Here is a 9,585-nt window from a genome sequence, read left to right on the forward strand (position 1 = left end):
TCTTGGAAGTATGGATGTAGGCCGGTGAGAGCCGGGCTCCGATGCGGATGGGGCCAACGATGGCGGCGCATTCGGGCGTCATTACCCTGTTGAAAGTGTCGTCGCTACAAATCTCACACCTCCCCCTAGACGTTGCAGGGGAAACTCTAGATCTGGATCTCCCGTATCGGACAGACTCGTGATATCATTCTTCATTTTGATATAGAGGCCGGGTACAACCTCCCTCTCGAAAAAAGAGGAAAAATATCATAGCCGTGTTACATATTCAGTATTCAAACGGGATGCAATCCAAGATCACAAGTTTCATTTGGACGCTTCATAGCTTCCACGGTTAGAGGATAAGGGAAATTTTCATGGCGTGACCATGTCTTTTTACCCACGTTGTTGGAGCACAAGTGTACAACGACACGAACGAAACAAAACAAAGACAAGGAGCACCGCGCGTCCCAGTCCCAGGTCACCGGCGGTGGAGACGAGCTACAGTACACAGGCACCCAGGTCACCGCCAGCCCCTTAGGGCATCTCCAACCGGGCGACCCATCCCGCGCCCGCGCGTCCGGATGGGTCGAAACGGACAAAACCGCGGCCCAGCGCGCGGACCCATCCCTAAAACGGATGGCCGCGGCGTCCGGGATGACCCTAACCCGGCCCAAATCTTGGACGAGTTTGCGTGGCCGCGGACGCGAAAGGCTGGTCGCTCGCGTCCTCCCTTGTCCGCCCCTGGCCCGCCCGTCCGCCTCCCAAAACGAGAAAACACTCCACTGTACTCCCAAAACCTAGAGATGGCCGACGAAGCGACTGCCGCCGCCACCGCCACCGCCACCGACACCACCGCCACCATCGAAGAGGAGGCACCCGCGGCCGTTGCCGCTCCTGCCGTGGAGGCGGCTCCTGAACTGGCGGTGGCCGAGCTCCCCCCCGGGCCGCCGACGAAGAAGGCGAAGGCCGAGCTCACCCCGGAGCAAGAGGAAGCTCGAGAGCAGGAAGAGGGCCGACCGGCGCAGGGCGCCGGACCAACGGAAGAGGGAAACCGGCCGCCGAGCCGGAGCGGCGGCGGGCGGCGGAGCAGCCTTCTCCAACTCCGGACGGAGGCGAAGAGCACTCTCCTTCAAGAGCAGCGAGCCATGCTCTTTACGGCCACCCGGCGCTCGGCCGGCACATGATCATCCCCGGCACCGGCGCGGCCTCGGTGGGGAGCTCGGCCTCCTCCGTGACCCGGCCCCTTCCTCCAAGGTCAAGCGCCCCACCGACCGCCCTATTTGGGCACGAAATGGGGGCGCATGGGCGGCGAGCGTACCGATCACGGGATGGGTCACCGGAGGTGGGCGAGTCCATGACGGGGCCATCACCTTCGTCCATTGACCCGAACCGTGCGCCGGCGAACTCCAAAGGCCCGAAGAACCCGGGAGCAGCTGCGACGTCCGGTGCACGCAACCTCGTTCGACGATATGTCGGCCGCGCGCGCGCAGTCACCGTCCACCGTGCGAGCCCCTCCGTCTTTCGCGCGGACAATGCCGACGACCCTGCCATATCCTTCGACACGGCAGGCTCCTCCCCGCCCACCTCCCATTGACACACGAGGAGGGCACAACCGCTCGTCCCGGCAAAGCATAAACATTGAGGAGGAGCCGTTGTTCGGTGAGGGCCTCACACAAGCCGCAGCTCGCACAAGCTCGAGGTCGCCGGGTAAGCAAACGAACGGCCAACTACACGGAGAAGGAGGACAAGGTGCTCGTCGATGGATGGTTGACCATCGGGCAAGATGCGTTGACGGGTGCCGAGCGAAGGGGTCCGCATTCGGCGCCGGATCTATGAATACTTCCATGAACATCGCAAATATGGACAGGAGCCATTTGAGAGCGACCGCAGCGAAATATCGCTCCAAAAGAGGTGGGGAGCAATTCAAACGGAATGCAACAAGTTCCAGGCGGCTCCCCGTTAGTGGCATGGGTGTGAAGGACATGGTATGATTCATAACCTCAACTTATTCATCCGATGTTTGCACATATGTTTATCGTTGTTGTCTCGCTTTGCTCTAGGTGTGGCGAGCTTCGGAATTCTACAAAGCCAACAATGGAGAGAAGACCTTTGCCTTCCCTCATTGTTGGAAGGAACTCCACGGCACCCCCAAGTTCCGGGAGGGGTACGAGGGCTACATGGCGACCTTGATCGGCAACAATCCCGCCAAAGATGCCACGGTCATTGACCTTGATGGTGGGCAGCCTTGCGGCAGCTCCGCTTCTCGTGCAAGTTGTCCACGCGGCCACAAGGCAACCAAAGCCGACATGAAGCGTGATGCGTCGTCCATGCTATTGTATGGCACTTTGAAGGAGATGCATGCGGACGGAGAGGTGTCCACGGACAAGAGGGATGAGAGGAGGCGCGGGAGAAAGAAGAGGACATGAAGAAATTCTTTGATGTCCAGCGAGAAGAAGCTTGAGATTGAAGAGGTCAAGGCGAAGACCAAAGTTAAAGAACTTGAGCTCAAAGAGAGAGAACTTGAGCTCATAGCAATGGCAAGGGCCAAAGAGGTGGAGCCGAAGGCGAAGGAAGTTGAGCTCAAACGCCAAGCCGAGGACAACCTCATCATGAACGCCGACTTGACCAACATGAGCGAGGCAAAGAGAGCTTGGTTCGAGAAGAGACGAAGGAGATCCTCGAGCGCCCAAATTGAGTTAGACAATCTCAATTGTAATTTTTATATTTTTCTCAAACCATGACACATTTTATTTGATTTATCATGGTACATTTGATAATATTGTATGGTATTTGATAATATTTTATGTTTCCTATATATTATTTTATGTTTACGAGATATTATTATATATCAAAGTGAATTCGTGGCCGCGGACCTATTTTCCAAAGAAATAGGCCAAATGGCCAAATGGCCAAATGGGTGGCCGCTGCGTTGGGCGCAGGACGCGGCCCGAACGGGACGCGCGGACGCGGGGCTCCGTCCGCGCGTCCGCTCGGGCACGCAAACGGCCCAAAACGGACGACCCAGCGCGTCCGTTTGGGTCGCCCGGTTGGAGATGCCCTTACGTCCCCGTCTTCTTCCTTAAACCCCAGCCGCCCATGCGGTACGTAGATCCATGAACCCCTGCAACACCGCCAATGCCACGCGGGCCCAACTGCTCCTCGGACCCACCAGGCAGATGGATCTCATTATCAGAAATCCCCCAACAGCTAGTTTTTTCACCGCCGCCGAAGCAGAACCATGAACCTCTGCAACCGGCTCGGCTCCCCAGCCCGGAGGCATTGATGGCGCCCAACTGCCACATGGACAGCCCCGGGACCCGCATGTCATCGCCTCAGAACGTGCCACCGGCCCCACCCGAGCCTCAGGCTCGGACAGCCGTTTGCGTCACCGAGCCTGGCGCCACTGAAAATCGCGACCAAAAGGGATACAGAGCCAATAGAAAAAGGAAAGAGAGGTACGACCCGAGAGAGATAGTAGTCGTGGGCGAGTGCTCGCGAGAAGCAGAGTTGATTACTCGCACGAAGCCCACTTCGTCTCCACCTCCGACGGGAAATCCGTCCCCGCCAAGCCACCATCATTGCGCCACCACCGCCGCAGGATATCCATTTCTCTTTCTTTACTGCTTTCCTTGCGACCTACTGCTGCCGTCGTGCCTGGCTGGCTGGCTTCTCGGCAAAGCCTTCCCCTACTGGAGTGAGAGTGGCGGCACGTACGGTAGCGCGCGCCACCCACCACCACGCCCCCATTAAAGGCGCTCACGCAGCGGCACCGCCATCTCCACCACCTCCACGAGAAAGGGAGCTCTCAGAGTGAGGAGTGTTCCCCTTCATTCACTCCCTCCTCCTCCTCCCCTCACGGGAGCAGCCACAAAGGCCGCCAACGCCCCACGCCGCGCGCCTTTAAAGCTTCAGGGGAGGACGGCGCCGCGCGCCACCTTAAAGATTCCCGCACCCAGCTCGCTCCATCTCCCGCCACGAGCTTCATCCATCGCCGCCTTTAATCCTTCCTTCTTGCAGAAGCGCGCGGGCGTGAACCGAGCGAGCTCGCTTTCGGTTGGAACCATGGCGCGGCTCGGCGCGGTGGTGCTCTTCCTGGCGGCGGCCGTCGTGGCGGCGGAGGCGATCCTGGACCCGACGGACTTCCTCGCGCTGCAGGCGGTGCGGCGGTCGCTGTACGACATGCCGGGCTCGGCCTTCTTCGACGGCTGGGACTTCACGGCGGACCCCTGCGGCTTCCCGGGGGTGTTCTGCGACGGGAACAGGGTCTCCGCGCTCGCGCTCGGGGACCCGCGGGCGGGGTCGCCGGGGCTCACCGGCAGGCTGGACCCGGCGCTGGGCCGGATGTCCGCGCTCACGGAGCTCTCGCTCGTGCCGGGCCGCGTCCAGGGCGAGCTCCCGGCCTCGCTCGCCGCCTGCGCCAACCTGCGCTTCCTCGCCGTCAGCAAGAACCTCCTCTCCGGCGCCATCCCCGACGGCCTCGGCGCGCTCGCCAACCTCCGCACGCTCGACGTCAGCTTCAACCAGATCTCCGGCGCCATCCCGCCCTCCCTCGCCTCCCTGCCCTCCATCACCAACCTCATCCTCTGCCACAACCAGCTCACCGGCGCCATCCCGTCCTTCCCGGACGCCTCCCCGCTCCTCCGGCTCGACCTCAAACACAACTCCCTCTCCGGCGGGGTACCCACCCTCCCGGGCTCTCTCCAGTACCTCTCCCTCGCCTCAAACCGTCTCACCGGCCAAGTCGACTCTGTCCTGCCGCGCCTCACCCGCCTAAACTTCCTCGACCTCAGCATGAACCAGCTCCAGGGCCCCATCCCGCCGTCCGTATTCGCACTGCCGCTCTCCGTGCTCCAGCTGCAGCGCAACTTCTTCTCCAGCCCCGTCCAGCCGGCGGGCGACGTCACCATCCCCGTCGTGGACCTCAGCTACAACCGCTTCTGGGGCCCGCTCTCGCCGCTCCTCGCGGGGATCGGCCAGCTCTACCTCAACAACAACCGCTTCACCGGCGACGTGCCGTCAAGGCTGGTGCAGGAGCTCGTCGGCAACGGCGGGCTGCAGGTGCTCTACCTGCAGCACAACTTCCTCACCGGCATCGAGATCTCGCCGTCGTCCTCGCTGCCCTCCGGGGTCTCGCTCTGCCTCATGTACAACTGCATGGTGCCGCCCGTGTACGCGCCCTGCCCGATCAAGGCCGGCACCACCAACACACGGCCGGCCGACCAGTGCCCCGAGTGGAGGGGCTGACGTGGCTGCCCACCAAGTCGCCGACAAAAAAGACCGTTGCCTGCCGGGGGATCGATCGGCTCTGATCGGTGAAGAAGATGGAAAGGATGCAGGAGATTGCAAAAGGGCGGCCTCTGATTCTTTGATTAAATTTGGTCAGTTTACTGTGGATTCTTTTGGGTTGAGGAGAGGTTAGACACAGACAGACATAAGTTGTTTAATAATCGTGAATTATAGATGTAATTTTGTGTTTAGTTCTTGTAACACGGTGTAAGTGTTATGTGTTTGTGCCCCTGCTGTATAGACAGTGAGTGTGAGTAGTGAACATTGGCTCTTGATGTTGTATGGAATCTGATACGATCCTGTCCTGGAGAAATGAGGATGATGGTTTTTGTTAGAACTAGTGGAGTAACAAAATTGGCAATGTGGCAAAGCATTCGCCGTGGAACTTACTTTGCACAACGCTGTACGAGCTAGAAAATGATGAACAGTTGGTGACTTGCTGTTACAGTGCTTTTGGTTCGCGTGGTCTATAAGGATATGAAGTTATGAACAATGTGGTTCGCGTGGTCTATAAGGATATGAAGTTATGAACAATGGTTGATAAGACCGTCTTATTTTAACTTCGCCACGTAGTTTAAATATAACAACAAAACATGATATACAATGGGTTATTTTTTAGTCTTATCTCTACTAATGAGACATCCCTAAATATGTGGTGAGAGAGATTGTTGCTAAGAGATGATCTCTTAGCTAAGAGAAGACAAACCTCTTTTTTTTCTATTTCTCTCTCCTCCATATCATCAATTATCCTACGTGGCATTCTTAAGATATAACCATTGTACATGCCCTAAGCATGTGCAATGTTGATTGCATCTCGTGATCTTGTGTGTGAGGTCACTGGATAGACCATTACTGGTTACGATAGTGGTAAAATGTAGGACGGGCTACATGTAGCCTGACTTTTTGAAAATTCGAAATCAACAATTTAAAACTTCAAAAAATACAAACATAAATTCAAGATGTAGAATGATTCATTCTATCATTGTGCCAAAAACCAGTGTGAGATAATCTGTATTCCGAGCTGTGCAAAATTAACAAAATTGTAGATCTAAAATAGTGAACAGTCCAACTTTTCAAATGTTCCAAGATTCTCAGATTTTGGCATTTTCGTGTAACCTAAAATAGTGAGTATTTTACTTTGAGATTTTACGGATTTGTGAGTAACCTAAAATAGTGAGTAACCTAAAATCTGCCATTCACTATATGTAGAATCTTTCTCTAGATTTTTTTTTGAAACTTTAAATTGTTGTTTCTGAATTTTGTAAAATATCAGGCTACATATAGCCTGGGAACGGCGGAGTTCAAGCCTAACTTGGGCAGCCCAATTTTCGGCCAATTTCAATTCCTTAGCTTCACAATGTGTTCCATAACATTTGAAATTTAGCCCTGTTATGAACCTAATCATCTTATTTGCAAAGTATTTGTGGCAAAAAAGGCAGTGGTTCCCTTGCGGGCAATTCTACTCCATTGCTATTAATTCATTAACTATCATATTTCCGTCTTTTCCCGTATGTTCCAACAAGGCATTATTTTTTGGAAGCGATGACTTTTCTCTATGGTGAAAACCTAAGAGCTATGATCGGGCGACAACGGCGCTTGTGCGATGTTTCCTTCTTAGACGTCGCTATTGGAGAAGTTGGACTTCTCTTTCTTTTTCCGATTGGCCGTAGCCGTAAATTACCAACGAACGGCCAGACGGGATCCGGTCATTGTTGATGACGCGAAAAAATCTGACCGGCCGGCAGATGTAGTAGTTGATGACGAACTGAAAGTTGTTGATGATGAAGTCGACGGATCCCGCCCGGATGACAAAATCCAGTCGTCGCAGTTCCCACAGACGGCGCCAATTGACGAGGGATCACCTCGCCAATGCCTACGTATTGTAGACTTGGGTTTCGAGAGAGAGCGACGATGGAAATTCCGGGGACGAGATTGGCACACGACGTACCCAGCTTCGGGTCCCCTCGGTGGAGGATCCCTACGTGCTGCTAGCAATCTACTATATGATCATAAGTATGTTTACAGGGTGCCGCCGTAGGCGGAGCTATGCTGTCTATCTCTTGGCCCCTCTCTATCGGGTACCCTGGCTGGCTTTATATATGCAACCAGCCTAGGGTTTTTACAAGAGTCCTAGTCGACTACTTCTTCGGGTTGCCTTGTTGGGCCTTCTTCATATTGGGCCGAGCCGATCCAGGTATACTAATAATGGGTACCCGAAGGGTATACCCATGTCAGTAGCCCCCGAGTGTCTAGGGAAGTCGAAGACTTGCGTAGAGACTCCAAGCATAATCATCTCCAAAGGCGAGGTCCATGTCGTAGATCATGTGTAGCATAAATGATGTCGACGATTCTCGAAGTTATTTTTCTATCGGGTGCGCGACGGCGTCTCCGATGGGAGTAGCCCCCCGAGTCTATGGGTAAGTGCTTGCACTTAGGCATAGACTCAAGTTGTACTACTCGATGAAGAACTTAACTATATTTCTGGAGGACTTGATGAAATCCATGTGCTCCCGATGGGAGTAGCCTCCACTCGAGTCGTAGAATCGAGTTGAGTCTACAAACCTTGATTGTCATAGATTTTGTCGAAGTTATTTTTCTATCGGGTGCGCGGCCAGCGCTCCCGATGGGAGTAGCCCCCGAGTCTACAGCCAAGTGTTTGCACTTGGGTGTAGGCTCAACTTGCTTTTAATCGACACCACAATTTTTCCTCTTTCTTGTATCTTCTCGGGAGGGTGAACAATACTCTCGATAAGAGTAGCCCCCGAGCCTATGCGCAGGTGCTTGCACCTGATACGTCTCCAACGTATCGATAATTTCTTGTGTTCCATGCCACATTATTGATGTTATCTACATGTTTTATGCACACTTTATGTCATATTCGTGCATTTTCTGGAACTAACCTATTAACAAGATGCCGAAGTGCCAGTTCCTGTTTTACGCTGTTTTTGGTTTCAGAAATCCTAGTAACGAAATATTCTCGGAATCGGACGAAATCAACGCCCGGGTTCCTATTTTACCCGGAAGCCTCCGGAACACACGAGAACCGCCGGAGAAGGGAGGCGAGGGCCACCAAACCCTACCCCGGCGCGGCCAAGGGGGCGCGCCCCCTAGGGTGTGGGCCCCCTTCGACCTTCCTGCGCCGCCTCTCCGCCTATAAAAAGCCCCTGGATCAGAAAACCCGATACCAATTGACGAAACCCACGAAACCTTCCGCGAGCCGCCGCCATCGCGAAGCCAAGATCCGGGGGACAGGATCTCTGTTCCGGCACGCCTGCCGGAGCGGGGAAGTGCCCCGGAAGGCTTCTCCATCGACACCGCTGCCATCTCCACCACCATCTTCATCACCGCTGCTGCTCCCATGAGGAGGGAGTAGTTCTCCATCGAGGCTCGGGGCTGTACCGGTAGCTATGTGGTTCATCTCTCTCCTATGTGTTTCAATACAATAATCTCATGAGCTGCCTTACATGATTGAGATTCATATGATGATGCTTGTAATCTAGATGTCATTATGCTAGTCAAGTGAGTTTTACCTATGTGATCTCCGGAGACTCCTAGTCCCACGTGTGTAAAGGTGACGAGTGTGTGCACCGTGTGGGTCTTTTAGGCCATATTTCACGGAATACTTACTCATTGAATGGCATAGTGAGGTGCTTATTTATATCTCTTTATGATTGCAGCATGTTTGTATCACTACTATCTATGTGCTACTCTAGTGATGTGTTATTAAAGTAGTTTTATTCCTCCTGCACGTGTGTAATGGTGACAGTGCGTGCACCGTGTTAGTACTTGGTTTATGCTATGATCATGATCTCTTGTAGATTGAGAAATTAACTATTGCTATGATAATATTGATGTGATCTATTCCTCCTACATATGCATGAAGGTGACGAGTGTGCATGCTATGCTAGTACTTGGTTTAGTAGCGTTGATCTATCTTACACTAAAGGTTACTTAAACATGAGCATTATTGTGGAGCTTGTTAACTCCGGCATTGAGGGTTCGTGTAATCCTACGCAATGTGTTCATCATCCAACAAAAGTGTAGAGTATGCATTTATCTATTCTGTTATGTGATCAATGTTGAGAGTGTCCACTAGTGAAAGTGTAATCCCTAGGCCTTGTTCCTAAATACTGCTGAGTTACTACTGCTGCGTTACTACTGCTACATTACTACTGCTTGTTACTGTTTTACTGCGTTACTACTGCTGCAATACCACCACCATCAACTACACGCCAAGCACTTTTCTGCCACCGTTGCTACTGCTCATACTTATTTATACCACCTGTATTTCACTATCTCTTCGCCGAACTAGTGCACCTA

At 53.5% G+C, this 9,585-nt stretch overlaps 1 protein-coding gene across 1 annotated transcript; it reads left to right on the top strand.

Moving 5' to 3' along the window:
* Positions 1-4,038: 4,038 nt before the first annotated feature.
* Positions 4,039-5,223, top strand: LOC124705836 (LRR receptor-like serine/threonine-protein kinase SIK1). The gene has a single exon (XM_047237531.1). The coding sequence runs from the start codon at positions 4,042-4,044 to the stop codon at positions 5,221-5,223; it is 1,182 nt and encodes a 393-aa protein (XP_047093487.1). The 5' UTR covers positions 4,039-4,041.
* The last annotated feature ends 4,362 nt before the right edge of the window (positions 5,224-9,585 follow it).

Source organism: Lolium rigidum, chromosome 4 (genome assembly GCF_022539505.1).
Source record: "Lolium rigidum isolate FL_2022 chromosome 4, APGP_CSIRO_Lrig_0.1, whole genome shotgun sequence".
Lineage (NCBI taxonomy): Eukaryota > Viridiplantae > Streptophyta > Magnoliopsida > Poales > Poaceae > Lolium > Lolium rigidum.

Excerpts from the sequence above, each read along its gene's own strand:
- LOC124705836 (XM_047237531.1), top strand. The coding sequence starts at position 4,042 with ATGGCGCGGCTCGGCGCGGTGGTGCTCTTCCTGGCGGCGGCCGTCGTG.